This window comes from Glycine soja, chromosome 11, assembly GCF_004193775.1.
Source record: "Glycine soja cultivar W05 chromosome 11, ASM419377v2, whole genome shotgun sequence".
NCBI classification, from domain to species: Eukaryota; Viridiplantae; Streptophyta; class Magnoliopsida; order Fabales; family Fabaceae; genus Glycine; species Glycine soja.
This window is the reverse complement of record NC_041012.1, coordinates 7488370-7511705: the sequence shown is the minus strand read 5'-3', so window position 1 is coordinate 7511705 and position 23336 is coordinate 7488370. Positions and strand designations below refer to the sequence as shown.

Below are 23336 nucleotides of genomic sequence, written 5' to 3'. Positions count from 1 at the left end.
AAGAAAAAGACAATAACGTGCACACACCAGCTTTCATATACAAGTTACCATCCAATTCATTGAATGCAATGGTTTCTCAACCGCACAGCTAAACGCCATATCTTTATGTGAAATATCTGTCACAACCTACACTAATAAATACTTTTTACGTACATTACTGAAATAGTAATAATGTTAATTGTTTTGACAAAAGAAATTCCGATATTGTTTCTACTCATGAAATGAAAGGATACATGTGAAGTTTGCTAACGGCCAACAGAATTTCCGAGCTAGCATGAGCTGTTAGATTAATTAACGTGAGCAATTCAAGTCAACTGTTTCTTTGTAGTCCCTACCACACATTTGGAAAATTTATAGAAGATGGTGAAAATAGTGTTGTTGCTAACTACTGAGGAAAGAAAAAAGACAACGTATATACTAACTATGTATGTAGTCACGTACACTAACACGCATGTAGTTAATTATTCAATTTTTTTTATAGTTTTATGACTTGATGACCTTTGAGTAAGATATTTCTTTTTAATTTTTTTTTTATCTATAACTCAAATTCAACATATTACTAAAGAATGAGATCAGTGAAATCAAAACTTTTTTTTTCATCAAAATTAAATTCAGGTAAATTAATTTTGTTAATTCAAAAAACATTACTCAATCAATTGAATTTAGACTCTGGTAAATCAACGCCTTATTGGTTACAAAGTTATCTTCAATTTTAAAACTTCTTCAAGAAAAACACATCCGTTAGACACAATAGGAGGTATGTAACCCGATCGAAAGGATATAGCTATATAGTCCATTCAAATTACAGATTTTAATATACATATGTGATTATTTATGTTATTGAATAATAACCTGTCTGGGAAAAAAATTATAAAACGAGTTTAGTGCACATATGTTTCTAAGTGAAAAAACAAAAGCACGTACACACCCAGATCAATATAATCAAGTAGATGCGCTATACCAAACTTGATAAAACTCTCAACGGACCTTACACCAGTGATCCAACTTAATTATTACATGTCATCCAAACTCAAAAATTCATTTAAAATTTCATAAATTAATTAATCAAGTATTGTAATCAAATTAATAATCTTCATAATTAATTAGCCCTATTTCATAAATAATTTAATACTAATTAAGTTCTTTTCTCTTCATTTTTTCATGTGAGAGCGAACTCTGTCGTAAGGACTCAAAAATATTCTTCGCCAAAGTATGACTTTCGAAAGGTTAATTACCTCTCACAGACAGGGTCTCCTTAATTAGTTTCACAAAATATTATACCAACAAAGCAAGATCTAGGAATCATTTTTTTTATCTAATCTTTTTCTTTTTTAAAAAAGGAGCCAACTAACTGAAATATTATTGGATTTTTACAACTGTAAAATGCATTTAAATAACCAAACAACAATTAATACAAATGATAACGACTTGTTTGGTCAATATTTCAAAACCCTCTAAATAGTTAGGCACTATTCCAGTAGCATACAGTGAATATTTTCTTCCACTTCCAGCAAAACCGAATAGTATCATGTGTAATGTATCACACAAATTAAAACAGCAGTAAAACAATGAGGTATCATTTTTCTTAAAGTATCGAGAGATACTTTTCCTCAAGATCTTATATTTAATAGCCGCTTTTCCTGTTCTGGTTTTGCATTTCAATACTTAAAATATGCCTATCCATCTCTTTCTTCGTTGATTGACTTTGATACATATATAATTGATGGTTTTATAGAGCTGTGTTCATCAATTCAATTTTGGTGGAAAGCAAGGAGAGCTCTATCAATTTTAGAAACAAATGTGACATTCTGCTAATTGCTACGAAAGTATTGTAGTTGGCAATCACTTTCGCGCTGAATCCAACTCTTGTTTATTTTAGTACATAGCTATACTTTATTAGGGGCTAATCATATCCTCCAACTATGTCCGGAAATGTTTTAAATATAAGCTCAGAGACTAAGCATTTACTAATAAGTACAATGGATGGATGCAGTGGCCCCAAGTGCCATATGTGATTAACATGACTTCCTCAGATATTTATGAAATATTTACTTTGCGAGATTTATTGGTACTATACTCTCTTGTAACCTTCTTTCAGTAATTAAGACACTGTTTTTAATGAAATTAATTAGGACACTAGCTGGTTGAAGGATAGCCATTTTTTTTAATTAAAAATTATGTTGAAATTTATAATGAGAATGCATTAATAATATTTTTTTGATAGTTTTTATTTTTATTCATTTAAAATTTTTTATAGAGCAATGTTATATATATCTTGTTAATTATAACATTTTTTTATTAAGTCTCTGAACAGTCAATGTCATATAAAAATATTGAATAATGTAATTAATATAATAAAATATATAAAATGTTGGTTTATGTTTTAACAAAAAAAAAAGGATTACTAAGAGAATATAATAGAAGGATTTGGCATTATTTTTATAGAAATACGTATAGAGATTTATGAAACATTAAGTAACACAAACCAACGTGCTGCTACATTCCGGACACAATCAGTCGTCGTGTAGGCTGTAGGCATTTGCTGTAACAGATAATTGACAGGTATATAAATCGTGATTGAATATTTGAATACAAGTGTTACTGTGTGTTAGTTGTCAATGATCGAGCAATTAATCCTTAATTATAGAGATTTACTGATTTAACATATTGTTTTAAGTTTAAAGAAAGAAAAAAGGATTGTCTACTGTACATCATTAATGCAACTTAGATACCATGTGTTATTTTACACCAATTTTAGAGAAAAATATACTTTGGTTAATACACAGCAATAGAAAATTTCATAAATACTAGTACTAGCCATATACATTCTGAAGTAAAATCTTTTCTAATAAAAAAGATTATAAGTCTTCAAAATCATTTTAAAAAATAGCGGTGTTTGTCATACATTTGTTGTTTTTATTTTTTAAAAATAATTTAAAATAAAACAAATCATTTAAAGTGAAAGTTATTTTAAAATAAAAGTATATAAAAGAATTTTGATAAAAAAAATTAAGAATACTTGATAAGAAATTAAAAAAAAATACATCATTAAATTCATTTAGAAATTTGAATTCTTTTCATTAAATATTTTTATTTATCAATCCTTAAAAGTATCTTAATTCATTATTTGCATTTAACAAAATATAACAATTTGGTAAAAGAAAATGTTTAATTAATCATTTGATCTTATAGTTTCATCATTTAATTTGTACATTTTAGTCTTTATATAGTTTATATTTTAATTATTTTTTAGTTTAATTGAAAGTGATTTTTTTAATCCTTATCATTTGCATTTTAATTCTGTGTCCCTATAATTGGAAGTGATCTTTTTAGTCCTTATACTTTATATTTTAATTCCTTTTTAATCTTTATCATCAAAATATTAGATATACTATCAATTACAATAAACTAAAAAAAAACATTAACAAATAATTTATAACTAATTTAGCGCAAGATAACTTGTAATAAAAAATAATTTATAATTTATAACTAATTTGTAACTAATTATTTTTATAAAATTTTTGTAATAAGAATTAAAAGTTAATTAAAACACAAATTATAGAAACTAAAAATATCACCTTCGAACTAGAATGATTAAAAAAGAATTAAAATATAAATTATTAGGACTAAAAAATCATTTTTTAAACTATATAGACTAAAAAAAATTAAAATATAAACTATAAAGACTTAAAAAATCACTTTCAAACTATATGAATTAAAAGATATAGATTGTGAAATTATAAGAACCAAATGAGTAATTTAAAAAAGAAATAATGATTGAATTTTTGTCTGTATATTTAGAAATGAAGGAAAAATCAGATGAAAGAAAATAAAAATAATGATTACTTTACATGACATTATTTGATTTATAAGAAAAAAAAACAATAAACTTTATCTCCTTTTCTCAAATTATACTTTTTAGAGAGAAACAAAAATCAATACTAATATCATTTTAGAAATTAAGGTCTGGGAAAAAAAATATTCAGTCATATCCCTCATTAATAATTCTACAAACAATTACAATTAAAACCATCTCAATACTTAAATGAAACAAGATGGAATTAAATAAAGACAATTAATTTGTCAACTTCAACCGTTTTGTGCATGTTTGATTGAGATGAGAACTCAAAAGTACTTTTATTTCCAAAACAACACATTCTTCCTTCTCCACTTTTTGATGTATTAAAATTAGCAAAATTACCATACATTGATGGACTAGATGAATTCTTAAGAAAGAACCAAAAACATACAAAACCTTTAAAAGGATAGGATAGATACCTATTAGCTGCATTCTCAATGTCTCCCTCCCGGGTACTTTTCCACACCCAATCAAACTTGCCTTCAACATCATCGGTACCCCGAAAACTATGGTTTAAGAGGAAGTTCAACGTTAAACCCTTCCCACCCACCCCATTGATCCGCATTCAAATTCATGATTTTTTTACCAATAAGTCATTAATCTAAGTAAAACCAAATTCCAATCTCCTTAAACAATCCTCAACAAAACCAGTAGATATTCTATTTCCATTCTGATGACATGATAACAAAAAAAATCCATAATTTTGTTTCATTGCGTTATATTGCATTTCTTTCAACACCAAAGATTTCATTCCTCTGTTTTCCCAAAGTTTTCTCACCACCCAAAAAGTTCGTGTTTTCAACTTGTACAAGAGTCAACATGCCACTTTGAAAGGATTTCTCTCCTCACTTTTATTTCTTCCTGTGTTCTATGGTTCCAAATAATACCAGCACCACATAAATATCTTGCAACAATAGTCCTATCCCACTAGGTCAAGATAATATCTTACATCCCCTACGAATTTACTTTCAATCAATCCCATGTCTATAACTTCCATTCCACTAATAAGCTCCGTCATAATAAATATATAAAATGAGGAAAAGGCATAGACTAGAAACCAAAAATCCAAATTCACCCACAAACACAGGATATAGGTAAAAGTAAAACAAACGTTATCTAATAAAAATTATGCCACATCTCAAAAGTTGTATCCTTCCTAACTGAAATCCTTGTTAGTTTAGAAAAAGCTCAACTTCATTCAAATGTAGAAAAGTAAAAATTCTTAAGCTACAACAGAAAGCTGGATCTTTCAGCCAAAATTTCACAACTACTTCCTCGTGTTCTCTCATACTCAACCCTAGTCAGTTACAGGATTCTGTATTCCATATCCATGGTAGAGTCTAGTGAGTGGCTGAACGTGAGAAATTGTTTATCTACTTCTTCTTCTTTGACTTGCTTGACAGAGACTGAGTATAAGCAGTTCCCTGTGTGTCAAAATAAAAGGAATAGGAAGAGATTTCATAAATCCAATAATGTTACATTGCAGGTTTAAGCATCAAATATGACATCAAAATATGTATATTATTTTATCCTGATTTTCAACATTATATAAAACCGTAAAGCATACGAACAGACCTGTAGCCATTCATCTGTTGAAGCATCAGTAGTCTTAGTCCCAACTTCAACTTTTGGAGCCCTCTTTGTTTTCTGACCAAATATTCATTTGCAGGAATGAAATTATCAGAAAGAGTAAGCAAATAAGTGACTTAAGTGGGAAACAAAAAGAAACACTTGAGATTTTCTTTTAAATGAAAATTCTGATCAGCTGCCTTTCTTAATATTGTATATGCATGAGATCTGAAAAACTCATCAAATTAAGAGAGAGGCTCTTGTATGCTCCAGGAGTAAATGGATTCTCTTGCTTTAGATAACTAAAAACCCACACCAAATCACACAAATCACATCAGTTATAGCTTAAAACCATGCAAACATGACTTCTCCTAGAAAGCTGCTGATTATTTTACAGACCTCTCCGTCCTAGACCATCTAACAATCTCCCGCAAAGGACAATTTCATAGTAGTCTTCGTTACGGAAATGGATATAAGGTAGAACTCTAAAATTAATACACTGCCAAATCGCAGTTAGTATGAACTATGAAGTAGTGTTTGGCAAGAATTTTGAATGAACCATGGAGTTAGGCAAAAATAATCAAATAACAAGAAAACCAAATAATTCTGAGTTCTGACTTATGATCTCATGACACATTGTAGTTAGCAAACCAAACAAGTGCAAAGTCTGAGTATAAATCAGGACATATTATGAGGAGTACCATTAGCAAACTCTAATAGTGAAGGCAATCCTTGATAGCACATTATTTGAAAAAGATAAAGATTTTAGTACCTTAGATAGGTACTGTATTTGGCCATGAATCCATAGCCCCAGGAGGACAAGGAGTGCAACCCCAAGAGTAACAAGAAAAACGGATTCCATGCTAAGAAAAGCACCAGATTCAACAACCTCAACAGTGCCATTAAAAAAGGTGCTTTGATATGGATGTTCATCTATCTCGTATATAATAGTGCCCACAAGGTCAAAAGTTCCTGCCTGCAAAACAGAAAAATTATTAGGCATAATGAGTATAATAGTCCCTAGTGATGCTTTCCCTTGTGATGCGTTACTCACTGAGAAACTAAAAGCGTTGGCCTTTAGAGCCATGGAGATACCTGCAAGAACTTACTGACTGCAAATAAATATGGGAAAGTAGCTTGTGCTGAGGCTGGTACAGAACCATTGTTAAAACCCTGCAATTAAAACAAAAGCTTGCATTTAAAATATTTATGAGCAATACCATTTGCTGAATCAGAGAATAAGCTGAATAATGTGATACTGACGTATTAACCAAAAGTTCCCAAAGTAATTTGTTCAAGGTAATTCAATGTTCCCAAATGAACTTGCAGAACTACTTAGACGGTTGGCATTATCTAGCCTGACAAAATCATTGGCTCTCATATTTTATGGGGAACATGGACTCTGGATGAAATAAAAAGGAAATGAAAAATATCACAAAACATCTATTCACCCTTTTAGCATACAGGAGTGGCGGCGACAACTCTATGATATGCATACACAAATATGCTGAAAAACCATTGTCAATACAAGGGCCAAATATAGCATTCCTTGTCATATGAATATTTATAGTTCTAGTATTTTAAAACCTGGTCTTTGAAGGGGAGAGTATGAAGTGGAAAACTATTAAGAGTTTCTTCAAACTCTTGGACCCAAACAACATATACTTTACATTTTATTACCCAAACTATTTTCAGGAATATTTGAAACTCTCTTTTTAGAATAAATAATTAGCTTATTCCCAGTATTGATTCTAATTCTATAGAATCTTCATTAATTTTTATCAAGCATAACTAATCCTTCAAAATAATATGGGCAGTATAATTCTTAATCACAAATAAATAGCCACGTTTAATTTCGAAATTCAGCAACTTATTACCTGTGCAGTAAGATTTTGAACCAGCATACGGTGATCAAAAGGAAGGTGAACACTAGCCTTGATCGCAATAACATTCAAGCTTGAATCCCCTGTTTTCATTCCACACAACGAATGGAATTAGCCAATCTGCTAATGCATGAATACCTCTATTTTCTTTTTTTGTTTCCACTCTCTCCGTATATCAATAAGAAAATTATGTAGAAGAATAATGAAAAATGAAGATATGTTCCAGTGTCATACGAAAAATGAAAGGCATAACTACTGAATAGTGACAAACATAACAGTTAACAAAGTCAAAAGCATCAAACTGCAAGCTAAAATACAACAATGAGTATCAAATTTGATTGACTTACCATCATTTTTAACACCAACAAGCAGCTCTGTCTCTTCTCCAGCTGTTATCACTGCATCGAATTTACATGAAAAAGCAAATTCAACCCACTATCAAACAAAACAAAAGAATGCATTATGAACCATACTTTTGGTGAACTAGACAGAACCATTCTTACATCTCGCACTATTTTTTGGAAAAACACTTATTGTTTCAATTCCTGGAGCAGAAGGGAAGGTCCCATCACCAAAGTCTTGGACATCATCACCAACAATGCCGATATCACTTGATTCTTCAGCAGCCTCCACTACATCTTCGGAGTCTGACTGACACCTAGCAACTAGCAAGTAGAAAAAACCACATCTAATCATGACCATGCACAAAATGCATGAAAACATGCATATGAAGTTATTAGACAGATCCAATGGGGCAAATAAAATAATAAATAGCAGAGAGTAAGAGACATGCTGAATTTTTAACATCTATGTATCTTTGACAGACAAACTTAACACAGCGCAACAAACATAACCAGATTCCAGATAAACATAGCATTATACCATCAATCCACCCCTATAAGTCAATCTAGCTCGGGAATTCAATTTTGAAATCTATGTTAAAAGATACAAATTTTCGACAATTGTAAAATGCCCATCCCTAAAAAAGCGATCTTTTCACTCTCCTTGATATCAAAGCAGGAATGCAGTGCAAGCAAAAACACATGGTCCCAGCAAAGATCAGAATCCAAAAAAACAATAATAAAGCAGATCAGAGCTCAAAGGGGCAGCTGGAAAGGGAACGATTGGGTCGGCACCAAAGTAAAAATAGGAACCTTTTTATAAATCTAATAAGAAATCACGATAATCGTGACATGCAAGGATCGAAGGAGAAACAGATCTGGATCTAGAAAGAGAGGGAGCAGACCTTGGAGGAGAGGGGAGGCAAGGAGGAGAAGAGCGAGGGCAAAAGCCCAAAATTTGTCTACGGAGGCCATGGTGGTGTAGGGTTGGTGTCACGATTTCCAAATTTCAATTCAACGTGTGAATTTTCAACCCTGAAATACAGAGAATTGTAATGGGGTGTGTTTTAGGGAAAGAAGTTGCGCATTCCACGAACGATGTCGTTTAAATATAGGGCGTACTCTCTTTGCTTAGATGTTGGAATTGTCGCTTTTCATTGGTCGTTTCACGTGGCACTTGGTGACTCACTTATCCTACTCATGTATACTAAGACCATAAAAATACGATATAAAAAAATGTTTTCTTTTATTTTAATCAATTATTTGACTATTATTTTATTGTATGATTAACTAATATTTTAATTTGTGTAATGTGCAGTATAAATATTTATTTTATGTAATTAAAATTTATAATAAAAAAATATTTTTAAACATATAATTTATATTTTAAAATCATAATAAATAATTTATATTATGATATAAAGTTATTTTAGTTTTTGATAAATTATTTTAAAAAGTATAAAATTTTAATTTAAAAATAAATATGACAATAATATATTAAAAGAGATGAAAATTAAGAAAAAATTATTGCTAAACAAAAAATCATAAAAACACTTATTGAATAATTGTTCTTAGAAATTGCTCTTATAAAGATATATATAATTGTCCTTTGAAATTGATCTTATAAAGATATATATTCATTATTTAATTACAATTATATATTATATTTAATTAAAGTAGTTTTTTGTGGATATTTAATTAAAGTAGTTATTATATATAACTAGATAGTACCCTTGTGATGTAAGGATCGCACAGGAAAATTTGGAGGAAAATTTTTTAGATTATATAAAAAATATATTAACAATTTTATTCATTTTTATATTATTAAAAAAATCAATTCACATGTCTATAAGTTTTTTTTATTAATTGGAAATAAGAAAACATAATTGAATGTGATTAATTTTTAATACAACTATAAAATAATCTTGATAATATTACTCTCCCAAAGTCAAAGAAATATGTTTAAAAATATGAAACTACGTAATAAAACTCCAATGTAAATTATAATAAATCATTTTTATTAAAAAAAAATTAAATTGTTCAATTATAATCACTTTTTATGCAGATCATTAATTTAATCCTGTAAAAATAAAAAAAAATTAAGTGAATGAATGAAAAAAAATATAAAATTGATAACATGGACTTAAATGATTGAAAGTAAATGCAATAATACGTAGTATGTGTGTCCGTGCATTATGTGTGAGGTAATAATAAATAAATGTAATTTAGAAAAAAAATTGATAACTTAAAAAGAATAATAATAAACAAATATAATTTTATAAAAGTTAATTTGGCATTACAACATTTTAGTTTTACTTCTTACGTTCAATTAACCTCTAACCCGTACATTATGTGTGGGATAATACTTTTTATTATTTACAAATTTTAATTTAATAATAAATAAATATAAATATGGTTATATTAAAGTTAATTTGGCATTATAATATTTTAGTTTAGCCTTTTATGTTCATTAACCTCTAAGTACATTTTTTCTTCAAACAAAATAAAGGATGATTATTCTTGAAGGACAACAATCACTTCAATTACAAATAGTTTGCCGCACATGAAAAATCTTGATTCTATTAGAACTATATTATCTTCATATGTAACTGTTGTGTTAAGAGAATATATTAGTTGATTGGATATAAAATATTTGTAAGTTTTAATATATTAGTGTTTGGTTACATTTTTATTAAAAAAAAAACAGCATCTCATGAGTCATATAACCTCCCTAGCAAGCTGCCAAGGTTTCTAAAGGATACTATAAATCAATATATTATATGAAAGATATTTGTTGACTAAGACTGTCGAACATTTTTAAAATAGGTCCTGCCTTTTTTCATCTTAATTTTTTTCATATTAATTGTGTAATTAATTTTTTTATTAGATAATATTTTTTTTCAAGAAAAATAAAAGTTTAAAATTAAAAAATGATAATGTATTATCAATAATTCAATATTGATTCCAATTGATTTGTTTCCATTTAACCCAATTATATCTAGGATAAGTATAGAAAGATTTTTTTAGTATCATTTATGTTATTTTTAATTTCAATCAAAATTTGAATCAATCAAAATATCATTAAAAGTATAATAATTATGTTAAGAAAATATGATAGTTAATTAAATATAAAATATTATGTGTGTTTTAATTTACTAGTGTTTGATTATATTTTTATTAAAAGAACCACATCTCATGAGTCATATCATAGCCTCCCTAGCATGCCAAGGTTTCTAAAAATACTATAAAATAGCGAGAGAGAAAAATATTCAATCGAATTAAATATATATTACTAATAGTAATTAATTGTTTCAATCAATAATTAATAACAAAAATGTTTTACAAAATTAATTTTATCTCATTTTCTTATTTTTGGTGTAGAAATTTTTGGGGGTTTTAATCTCGTTTATTTTTAAATTTCAAATGTGTATATTCAGAATATAATAAATTGTTTTAGGATTTCTCAAGGTCAATTATCATAGATGCATTGGTGGGTTTTTGTGGAGAAATTTATGTGGTTTTTAATTTCTATTTATTTTCAATTTTTAAATGTGTATTGAAAATATTTTAAATCTGAATTAGCCACAATATTTCTCATCAGCCTTTGCTTCTATATATTCTTCACAAATCTGAACGTTCCCCCCTTCTCCATGAGATCATAACCAACAAATGTTTTCAAATATAATTTTTCTATATCAGCTTGTGCGACCCTTTGGTCTTCTATCTTCGCTCTCATTATTCACAAGTTTATGCTACTTTGGCTTAATAAGGTAAGTTTCAATTACTGATTTCGTGGAGAGAAAAAATGTGAGCAAAAAACTATCCTTTCCATCTCTCCATATTATCATTTTATTTTATCTTATTAAATTTTGTGTTATCATTTGTATTACTGCTGTCGTTTACTCCCCAAAAGTTAAGATGTAATTTTGATATTATTTTTGCGAAATAAAATCCATATAACCCATTGCGGAAAAAATAATCTTTACATTTATTTGTCTTATGGTAAAGATATGTTCTCCATATAACCTAGTGTGCTTATGATACAGTCTAGTTCTGCATGTTTCATTAAGTGAGAAAGAAAGAGAGCAAAATGGGGTGGTTCTATACAAAGAAGAAAAGTGCAGAATGGAAGCAGGAATGCATATTGCAAGAGCAGACCATAGACACTGCTGCTTCTCTTTCTCCAACTCTTCACTTGCTTGTGATATTAGGCATTGTCCTTAGCTTGTTGTGGCTCTCCCAATACACCACCTACAAGGCTCAGCAGAATCACACAGCCATCTACATTCAGTCATTCCTCTTCCTTTCGCCCTTCATGTTTGGATTCTTCTTGCTCTCATATTACACCTGTAGAAGGCTCAACTTTTGCTGCATGCATTCCAGGCACGAGTCATTCCATCGAGTTGTCGTGTCTCCCTCCAAGCTGGAACGTACTCATCTTGCTGCTACCGCTGCCACTGCTATCACTTTGTTATTAATCTTTATTTTATTCTAAGTGGTTTTTAGGATCTCTCAGAGAAGGAGACAGAATTCCCATATGTTATCACCACACACACAAGTATAAGGCAGCTTTTGTTGAAATTCTTGTTCTTGTTCATATGCAGGTCAGATATACATATATTGATATATTACTGAATTATTTGCTGACATTCTGTATGTAAATTAACTTGTGAAAATAATGGAACTTGATCTCCACGTAGCAATTCAATGGTTTGTTCTTGCTATCGTTTTCTTGTGCTTATGTTGGTGAGATTTATGAAAGCATGAGTAGTTAGTTTAATGGGAATGCGTAACAAGTAACAACTATTTTCCCTTGTGAACGAAAACCTTTTATGGCTTCAAATAAATTGTTTTCTTTTTAAGCATTATATCGTAATTCATTATGCTTTTCATTCACTAGTCTCTTCCAATCTCCGGTTGAAGTTGATATGCCATGAAACTTGCCAATGTTAAATTCAAATCTACATAAAGATAAAATACGCCTCTAAAATTGTTGTAGAAAATGCATTATAATATTATTTTTTTATGATTTGACCTGCATGAGTGAAAAATAATTTCATCAATAATCTGGACATATTTTCTTTTGAATTGACCCGAGAGTTACCATGAATAAAAATAAAAAATAAAAAACTGGTGCGAATAACCAAGCTTTTTAGAGTTAGAGCAGTTACATAATTTTATGACGATGGTTGAGTCAAGTTTCTTAAAATATTAGAATTACTTGTTTTTATTTTGTCATGACTTGTGAAATCGCTTTTGTTTAATCAAATTTAACGTAAAAGAACATATGCAAGGAAGCAGCAACCCTCTTTTCCAACTAAAAAAAATTAAGAAAAACTCAGAATCTCAGTTTCATCTTATCTTTGCGATCATTTAGAAGGGACACACACAGCTATATGAGAATCACCTAACCACCTTTAACATGATTCATATATTATATTCATACAAGCACCGTCACATATGTATCTACATATTTACAAATTACACTACTCAAAGGATTTTTCCACAGACTCCTAGTTAGTAAAAACCAAAAATCAAAAGGCACAGAAAAATAAAACCAACCTATAGAGAAAAAATCAAAATCAAAGAAACCAGCTATCAAGAAAGTTGGATTGATATTGCACCATTATCAGCAACACCGGGATCAAAGCAGCCCCACCCCATGGAGAGCTCCTTTCTGAAGGGGCTTAGTGAATTCTCCAGCCGCGCCTTTCCCCTGGTAACGAAGCATAGAGGAACCAATCTGAATTTTCCATTGATGATGATAACTAACTAACTATGAGAATTAGCACCACTGGGGTGGCAAACAGTAACCAACCCAATTGTTGTTCAGCAGTTTCAACCGCTTATTCTTAGGAAAAGTACCATGAAAGGCCAAGCAAGATGAAGATCAGTGCTAAGATTAACAGAACAGGATATGGCAAAGGGATTCAGAGTGAAGCCATCCAAAACAGCGGAGGCTCTGCTTCTACCATAAGCCATTGAATTTTATGGTCTTTTGGGTATGGGAGTTCTGAATTTTGTTAGATTTTATTAAAATATTTTTGCGCGACTATTTAATCTCATTTTTTAAAGAATATTTAATCACAGACTGTGATATTCTTAAACATTGAGTTTGTAATAACTACTTTATGGATTTAATTTGGATACATGGAACAAAAAATTGTATACTATTAATCAATTGGGTGGTGATTGGTATTATATAGCAATGTAAAAAGCTTTTATTTGGTTGATTATTTTTTATACGAACTTAAATTGATATCGACTTAGAAAAAAGAAAGAAAGAAAAATTGATAACGATTTGTATCAAAAGTATGATTCTCTTTAGTGTCTCTTTCGCCCACTTCCCTCTCGAGTGATTGCATCTATTATGTTCAACAAAAAATGATTACCTCAAACAACACTATTTGCATTTTTAACGCATTTTAGATGTCTCTGTCCAACTTCTTCAAATACCTCTGTCTCATTTCTGCTAGAATTTAACCAGTGCTAATTTTGTGTTGTCCACTTCAATGCTGAAACTGATACCGCATTAGAATGAATCAGAGATAGCTATCATAAAAAAATAATGGAGCTAGTGTGGGGACGGATGGGCCATTACCTACTTTATAAATAAAGTCACACTTTTCCGGTTTTCCCCTTCTTTCTACCCCTTTTGAGTTTTGACCTTCTCTCATAAGTTCTTACGTGCTATTCTCCATGAAAAAACTGAGTTTACACAAAACATGACATGTTTGTTTAGTTGGAAAAAAAAAGATCTTTTTTTTTTTTACCAGCTCTCTCTAAAAGATAACAAGGAATTATTAGTTTTTTTGAAAATAAATAAAACGAAGCACGTAACCTCAACAAAGAAAAATGCTAAACATACACCCAATTTTTCTTCTTATTCCTCTCTTTATTACATATATTAGTTTATTGATTTATTTCTCTTCCTAATTTCCACCATACACTCAATAAATGTGGTGCACCGGTATCATGAATAGTCTGTACAGCTGTTTTAATATTGTAAATTAGAGGGTACACCATTTTTCATCGCAAGGATCACGGATAAACTCGTGTTGATCATGCAGTTGTGATTCTGTTTTCCTACGGTTTACGGTATATCAGCAAACTGCAATCCAAAAGAAGAATTCATTCCTTCCAAGTTCCAACTCTAATCTATCTATCTAGCTAAAAGCATAACTAATAACAATTTAACTGAACACAGAATGGTCACTTCAAAAATGCTAGCTAGAAAATTCAATCATACAGCATAACATATTTAAATTATAATGTGACTTGACCGATAAGAATATATGAAATAGGAACATTATATATAATTACTGTCCCGTAATACATTAGTAACATAAAATTTTGGTGCACCGACAATATGAAACAATAAATTACATGTTCATCATTGTCTTATTAAGACAATAGTAAAGATAACAAAGATGATAGAGCACAATACCATTTATCCTCATCCATCAGCAAGGTATTGGACAATTTTTTTTATTTTTTTATATCTCTAGCGAATAGTCAACGACTAATTCTTTAAAATACTAAAATTTATTTAAAAATTTAATTTCACACATATAAACTTAGAGATCAAATCCGTGATCACGGCGATAGCACTATCTGTAACAGTAGCAGGCATACGTACACTGACAATATGGTGGCTTGACACAAACCCTTCTTCTGCTTGAACCTCCCAAAAAGGACAACAAAAGCAGGATGAGTACTACGATTATTGGCACCACAAAAGGTGAGGTGTTATTCGTTTCTTCTTCTTCCTCTGCTTCACCTGAGAAGAGCTTTGGTGCACATAGAAGAAGCAAGGCCACGGCCAAGATCAGAACAACATTGGGAGTACGAGTATCACAAGGCCTGGGTTTACAATAATAGTAACCCATTGAAGGCCTGAGAAAATTAATAACAAGGTTTATAGAAGAAGAGATTTAGAACGATAAAGTCAAAGCATAGCATACAATTACAATAGCAAGCAAGGAAATTAAGGCTCTACCCATGTGACATGGATTTTTTATCACTACATATAAAACAAATCAAAGGGAATCTCAACAAGAAGGAAGGAAGGAACATATTAATAGGCATTATTTGTCCTCCACACAATAATTTGGTACGTAGTTGCTCTTTTTATATTATCTACTAGGCTATCATATTCCGTGAGAATGACGATATTATCATCACACATACCAAATTGTGGGGTCAACTAGCACGTATAGATGATGCAAATTGCGAGGACCTATGGAACTCTTTCGAGCTTAACATTATTTAATTTCAATTTGCTTCAAAATTATATATAAAACATACACAAATCTTATTCACCCCTCGTTGTCAAAATTCATTAAACCGTGTAGTTCTTTGCACCGACAAATTGAATTGAACCGAATGGATGAAATCCGATTTTTGTAATTGGCTCCATTGTCAGATTCATATTTATTGAAAATGAAACGATCCGTATTATTTTAGAAAAATATATTTAAATGATCAATTTCCACTAAACTTATATTTTAAATGGTTTTTTAAATTCAAACCAAACCGGACCATTTGATTTTGATTGGTTGAGTTTTTTTATTTTTTTTCCCAAACCAAATTGACATGTTCTGTGCACCCTCAACGAAGTGGGTGATTATTGTTCTCCCCTTCACAAGACAAACTGGCTTGATCGTGCAAAGTTAAAACAAACAGGTTATGTGATTGATTTGCATGACAAATGATCACAGACTGACAGTCTCTAATAATTCACAACTTTTTTTGCAAAAAAGTCGGTGTCCTGTGAAATTCTGAAAAAGGGTTGGTTATGGCTTTGATCATTGTATATATTATATCATTTCTACCCCTTTTGAGTTGCTATGGAGAGTTAACCTATGATGCTATATTTGTGTGTAGGTGTTTGTAAGAGACTTTGTCCCTAGTGCTTTGGTTTTTCTGATGAAGGGGGAACCTGAAATTGTTAGAAATTTTATCTTGAAGACCCTTCGCCTTCAATCATGGGAGAAAACTATTGATAAGTTTCACCTAGAAGAAGGAGTAATGCCAGCAAGTTTTAAAGTACTTCATGATCCAGTCAGAAACCATGAGACCTTGATAGCAGACTTTGGTGAAAGTGCAATAGGCAGGGTTTCCCATATTGATTCGGGATTTTGGTGTGCATACACAAAGTCCACAGGAGACAATTCCTTGGCTGAACTGCCTGAATGTCAGAAGGGCATGCGCTTGATTTTGAATTTATGCCTTTCCGAGGGATTTGACACCTTCCCCACTCTACTATGTGCGGATGGATGCTGCATGATAGATCGTAGAATGGTGACTTTGTTGAACTCTATAAGAACTGCACCATCATATTTTACATTGTCTAGGGAATAAAACAAGGCATTAGCTGTAGGAAAACATTATTGTTCTAGTTCTAGGTTTCTCAATTTTTGCAGATTAATATTTTGAAGAGTTCAATCCAATTTATAAGTCAAGAACAATCCAATCTTGTGCTTCCATTAATACAACACATCCACAGTTTCCGTAATTTTTCTTACTTCCATTTTTTTGACATATTAGGGTGTTTACGGTTATTCAATTGAGATTCAATCACTTTTCTTCATGGCTTTAGGGTGTGCCTTGCTATTGCTAAAGGAAGATGCTGAAGGCGAGGAGTTCAGAGAACGAATTACCACACGCTTGCATGCCTTAAGCTATCACCTGAGAAGCTATTTTTGGTTGGATTTGAAGCAACTTAACGATGTATATCACTTCAAAACAGAAGAATACTCACATACTGCAGTCAACAAGTTTAATGTCATTCCTGATTCTCTACCTGATTGGGTTTTTGATTTCATGCCACTTAAAGGTGGTTAATTTATTGGGAATGATAGTCCTGCTAGGATGGATTTCCGTTGGTTTTGCCTTGGTAATTGCATAGCAATTTTGTCCAGCTTGACTACTCCTGAGCAATCCATTGCAATCATGGATCTCATCGAATCTCGGTGGCAGGAACTGATTGGGGAGATGCCTCTAAAAGTTTGTTATCCAGCCCTTGAAAACCATGAGTGGCGGATCATAACATGATGTGACCCAAAAAACACCAGATGGAGAGTTACCACAATGGAGGATCTTGGCCAGGTATCAGTTCTTCTGCCCTTAGGCCACATTTGCATTGAACTATGTTACAAATTTGAATTTTCAGTTACTATTGCATACAATACTTTTATTTGAAAAGATTATTGATTCTATTATTTAGATTAGAACAGTGAATGGTATTGCATACACTACAGCATGTTATTTAATTAGGTACTGAAATGAGATACACAGTCTTTTATCTAGTGTAAACATATCTCATGAGGTCCTTTGAGGCAAGGGGGCATTTAGCATATAGTTGAAGAAATTCTGAGTTACATTTTTGGATATTGTGGTGGATGCAGTTCTTCTATGGCTTCTTGTTGCTGCCTCTATCAAGACAGGACGACCCCACATTGCAAAACGAGCCCTTGAAATTGCTGAAACTAGGTTGCTCAAGGACAACTGGACCGAATATTATGATGGAAAGCTTGGTCGTTACATTGGGAAGCAGGCCCGCAAATACCAAACTTGGTCCATTGCTGGTTACTTGGTGGCTAAGATGTTTTTGGACGATCCATCACATTTAGGTATGGTGGCACTAGAGGAAGACAAACACCAAAAGCCTGTGCTCAGAAGATCAAATTCATTGCAAGTTGATTTTGACTTGTAATGGCAAAAAAGGATTAAGAAGGTCGAGGTGGAGGGCAACACTGAAAAGAAGCTCAAGATTTTGTTTCTTACTTTTAGGTTCTACGTACTATTTTTCTGAGATGCGTTGTGTTAAGTATCTCTAGCTAATTGCATTGTGCTAGAGTTCGTTCTTAGAGAATTGCATGAATTTCTTAGTGGATGATATGTACAACTAGATCGAGATCGTTAAACACTAGACATAGAATGTATTTTGCTGATATATATAGTTGGCGTCACCACACAAAATGTGATATACAATTCATATCATTAATTCTGCAATATAATGCCTATCAAGTCTCCATCCTTTTATCAGTTTATGTTAAAGTAGAATAGACTACATACTGATTGTGTCCAGATCTCTTACCTAATAAATGCTAATTATTTTTTTGTGAGGCCAGTGGACCAAACGATATAAATATGAAACAGTGTTATATCCTATGAAATTTCATCTACGAAATCTATTCACGAGTGAAGTGTTACCAAATCAAATGTTTCAAATATTATATAGAAAAATCATTGGTGCCAAAAACTCCTTTCTACGAAAACTGTTTCGTGCTAATGATAATTTCCCTAAAATTATCATCTATTTAGTTGTCACTCATTAGGATTATTTATGATTAATAATTGGGGTCAGGGACCAATTGTAGATTTGAAAAATCAAAGACTTACAAATTCCATGCATATGTTATAGTATTTTAATTTACAATTATGTTACTTAATTGTCGCCATTAATGAATCGGGCAAAGAGAATTTAAAAAATTAATGAAAAATTAATTTCTATACTTTTAGTTATTGGAAAAGTATGTTAAACTAGTATTCTAATGTTTATTTTAATATTAACTAAAATTTATAATAAATAAACATTTTTAAATATGTAAATTATACATTAGTGATTGAAAATATTCATGATAGATTTTTTTTATATCTATTTTTGATTTGATATAATAGATATTTTAGAATATTTGTTTTTTTAAGTAATATCCTTAGGGTTTAGAGGGAACATATTGGTGTTTGTTTATCATAAAATTAAAAATAGTACAATCCATCAATCTGTTTGAGTTGAATTGAAACTTTTGGAGAGAGAAAAGAAAACAAAAACAAAACATCAATCTGCATTTTGGCATTGGGCTCTTCTTGTTTAGTTTGTTTGTTCCAATCCAACGTTGGTTTGGTTGTGTGTGTGTGTTTGTGTTGGGAAGAATAGGAATAGCATTGGGAATCAATCAGCGACCCCATGAGACCTCAGAGAACGTCGATCCACGCCGTCACGACATGGGTGAGGCGACAGCCCCCAAAGGTGAAGGCTTTTCTCGCCGTCGTTTCCGGCATGGCGGCTCTCGTGCTCCTTCGCTTCATCGTCCACGATCATGACAACCTCTTCGTCGCTGCCGAGGCCGTCCACTCCCTCGGAATTTCCGTCCTCATCTATAAGCTCATGAAGGAGAAGACATGTGCTGGTAATAAACATTATCTTCTATTTCTATTTGTTAATTAATTGGGTAGGCTTGGTTAGGTTAGAGTTTCTCCTTATTCAGTTCTTTCAACTCTAAATTGCATGCTGAGAAAATAAAAATTAGAAGCATCAGTTTTTTGGAGATTTTAATTTAATCCGTCTAGATTTCCTTAACCAAAATTTGATTTTTATTTTTAAGATTGTTATTTTCTTGTATACTTTCCAATTTATTTGTTTATTTTTTACAATTTGGTCGGCATTGTTTGGCTGATTTGATTTGCGTGTGTGTGTGTGTTGGCTCAAACAATTCAATGTCTTGTCTTTTGTTATTGGACATAAGAAAGAGGTGTGTGTGTATAAAGAAAGAGGTGTCTTGTATGTGTGTGTGTGTATTAGGTTTACATTTTGCTAATGGTTTTGAATGATGCACACAGGGTTATCACTCAAATCCCAGGAATTAACAGCTATCTTTTTAGCTGTAAGGCTGTACTGCAGTTTTGTCATGGAATACGATATCCACACCTTACTTGATTTCGCTACTTTCGTAACAACAGTGTGGGTTATATATATGATTCGTTTTAAGCTCAAGGCTAGCTACATGGAGGAGAAGGATAACTTTGCAATATACTATGTGGTAAGTTCCAGTGCTCCACCTATTGTTTCATCCTAAGGTTAGAAGCCTATCCCCATCTATATTGTCCTTTCTGTGACATTGTATTAGGTGAAGCATTTTTTAATATTGTTAATTCTGGTGGAATTGGAAATTTGACCTTCTTGAGTTTGAACGTTTCATATAGATGGTAGCAATGTCCTATGGGATGTCTCCCTGTTTGAATAAGTCATGAGTTGTGAGATTTGGTAGTGTAGTGTACATTGCTGATACTGAAAATGATAGTGTACATTGAAATACTGAAAATCATACTTTCTCACGCTTGAGTTGTTTTCTAATTTTCTGTTATATTGAAATAGTCATATTATTGATATGATACCAATGCAATCAGCCTTCTACATGAATAATACCATAAAATCTGGATCTGTAGAGTGACACGGGAGAATTGTTTCCCATGACATTGTATGAAGTGGACTTTCTATTTTTGTGAACAAAAAAACTTGAAGCTCATCCTATTCCGCCACACTAGAGTGGGGTTTGGGATGTTCTATACATATGGTTTACTACGATGCTCTTATTTTAATAGAGCCGAGTGCCATCATGTCAAATAAAACTGCTGCAGACCATATCTGAATGTGGCTTTCATTTTACTCCGTCTTTCTTCCTTTCTTTTGCTTGTCGGTTTACTTTGAAGGATTTGATTTATTCCTTTTCATAAATCTGTGATTTTGTTACTCATTGCTTGTAACTTTTGCATTTACCTTTAATCTGAGTCAGCCTTCTTTACTTTTGAAATTGAATGCAGGTGGCACCATGTGCTATGTTAGCCTTACTCATTCATCCATCAACTTCTCATCATTTATTAAACAGGATTTCCTGGGCATTCTGTGTATATCTAGAAGCTGTCTCAGTCCTGCCCCAACTGCGGGTCATGCAGAACACCAAGGTATTATTTCCTAACTTAAGAATCTCTGTCCAACATTTCGTGTATGGGTTCTGATTCTATTTTTCTGTTTCATTTTATACTTTCAGATTGTTGAGCCATTCACAGCTCACTACGTATTTGCACTGGGTGTTGCAAGATTCTTGAGCTGTGCTCATTGGGTTCTTCAGGTCTGTTCATAAAAACTCAAAAATGCATTAGTCAATTCTTTGATTCATTTGCAAATTTGATGCTCACTTGTTTTCTGACACATGCTGGTGATCAGTGTCTCTAAGACCAATATCTATTTGGAATGCCTATCTTGTTTAAAGGACTGAAACGTGAACATTATTCATAAATTTTAGTTTCTCTTTCATTTTAAATAGTACAGTTAAGACATCTTTCCTCTAGCAGAACTTTACAAGGGCATGTGTTGGTATCTAATTTCCCTTTGAATGTTGGTGTTCTTCGTTTTTCTAAATTAATTTAAAATCATTTTGATAGTAAACCAGTTACATGATTGCTGCTTTTATTAATTTGTTTCTTTTTATGGTGTATCTTACTGGATTTTCCAACTGTTGGTCTCCTACCAACTTATTGTTTCTTTCTACAGGTGTTAGATAGCCGTGGGCATTTGTTGGTGGCCTTGGGGTATGGTTTATGGCCATCAATGGTTCTTATCTCGGAAATTGTCCAGACCTTCATCTTAGCAGATTTCTGTTACTATTATGTCAAAAGGTTGGTTTAGTTTCTAATATAGCTGTTTTCTTTCTTTCCCATGTCAGTCATTTTACAGTCTGAAGAGTTTCTCAAGATCGTTCCAGCATGACTCTTGTCCAGTTGTCCTCATGATTTTTTTTAATCGGCAAATGTTAATTGTTAGTTTGTTAGTTTTTTGTTAACAGGAGAGATCAAATCCATGACCTTTCCCCTCCTTCACTTTCTTCTTAATCAGCCAACCAACCTTATAAGTTATATATCCTGTCCTCATGATATTTATTTTCATTTAAATTGCAGTGTCTTCGGGGGACAGCTTGTTCTACGTCTTCCCTCTGGAGTGGTGTGATTGAAGATCTGCTTTGGTGTGTACTGTCACATTTGATTTTAACTTAATCAGGCATTATGGTTGGTTACCCTTGTTCGAGTACATTGTGTTGACACACTTGTTTGGTTCCTTGGTGGAATGTAAAGTTGGGGATGAAAGAAACTAAAGATATTTATGTTTAGGTTACTGTTATATATGGTTGGAAGTGCTTTACACGTAAAGTCTCTATTTGCTTGGACTCTTGGAATTTAGTTATTGTTATAACTATTCCATGTGCTCAAGTTCTACAGTAAGTCTTAGATTGAACCCTGCCTACGTAAAAATATGTGGACTGTGCGCGGTTTTGATCTATTGCATGCAGTTGAATACTGCGAGTTTTATGTATGTTGCATTGCAGAAAACAAATCTGAATTATTGAGTCCAGAGATGTTATCTTAAATCTTAATGTTGCAATTCCTCGTTGTGAATCCCGCTCATGATGCACGAAGAGTTCTTACTGATCTACGAAAATGGTTGCATTCTGTTTTTGGAATTCTCTTTTTGAGGCCTTCCTAGATTTTAAATCATGGTGCATAGGGGGACATAGAAGAAAGTAAAACAAAGAGCAGAGCATATTTGTTTGTAATTGTCTTTGCTTGAATTGAAATTGCACAAGGCATGGTATCAATTCTATACAACGTAAAAAACGGTTACAATGGCAAATGTTCCGGTGATTGTTTTGTTGAATTTGATTAATGTTTGCCCAAAATAGGCCGATAAGAAACAAAAAGTACAGCCAAAGTTCAAAACAGCTTTTTTGATGAAAGTTCTTCTTGCAATAATATAACAAGCTATCTGTACAAACTGAACCAAACTTGCAGAAACTTGCTGATAACTTATTTTTCTAACGGTGCCTCGGTGAAAAGTGAAAACTCTAG

General features: G+C 31.8%; 2 protein-coding genes, 1 long non-coding RNA gene and 1 pseudogene across 5 annotated transcripts; 2 read left to right on the top strand and 2 right to left on the bottom strand.

The window, feature by feature from the left end:
• Positions 1-4950: 4950 nt before the first annotated feature.
• On the bottom strand, positions 4951-8742 carry LOC114376994 (translocon-associated protein subunit alpha-like). The gene is made up of 8 exons (XM_028335352.1): positions 8558-8742; positions 7815-7976; positions 7659-7709; positions 7306-7394; positions 6524-6601; positions 6201-6404; positions 5435-5506; positions 4951-5283 (listed from the first exon to the last, which is right to left on the bottom strand). The coding sequence occupies exons 1-8, from the start codon at positions 8625-8627 to the stop codon at positions 5233-5235; spliced, it is 777 nt and encodes a 258-aa protein (XP_028191153.1). The 5' UTR covers positions 8628-8742; the 3' UTR covers positions 4951-5232.
• A 4305-nt stretch (positions 8743-13047) lies between these two features.
• LOC114376934 lies at positions 13048-15405 on the bottom strand. 3 transcript variants are annotated; one of them, XR_003659026.1, is made up of 4 exons: positions 15292-15405; positions 14254-14360; positions 14045-14173; positions 13048-13368 (listed from the first exon to the last, which is right to left on the bottom strand). It is a non-coding gene; the product is annotated as an uncharacterized LOC114376934 (long non-coding RNA). The 3 variants fall into 3 exon arrangements; XR_003659027.1 differs by having other exon boundaries at positions 14045-14167; XR_003659028.1 differs by having other exon boundaries at positions 14258-14360.
• Positions 15406-16449: 1044 nt separating this feature from the next.
• LOC114376911 lies at positions 16450-18694 on the top strand (annotated as a pseudogene).
• A 667-nt stretch (positions 18695-19361) lies between these two features.
• On the top strand, positions 19362-22878 carry LOC114377394 (putative ER lumen protein-retaining receptor C28H8.4). The gene is made up of 6 exons (XM_028335878.1): positions 19362-19846; positions 20277-20476; positions 21258-21398; positions 21485-21565; positions 21988-22112; positions 22392-22878. The coding sequence occupies exons 1-6, from the start codon at positions 19624-19626 to the stop codon at positions 22438-22440; spliced, it is 819 nt and encodes a 272-aa protein (XP_028191679.1). The 5' UTR covers positions 19362-19623; the 3' UTR covers positions 22441-22878.
• Positions 22879-23336: the final 458 nt, after the last annotated feature.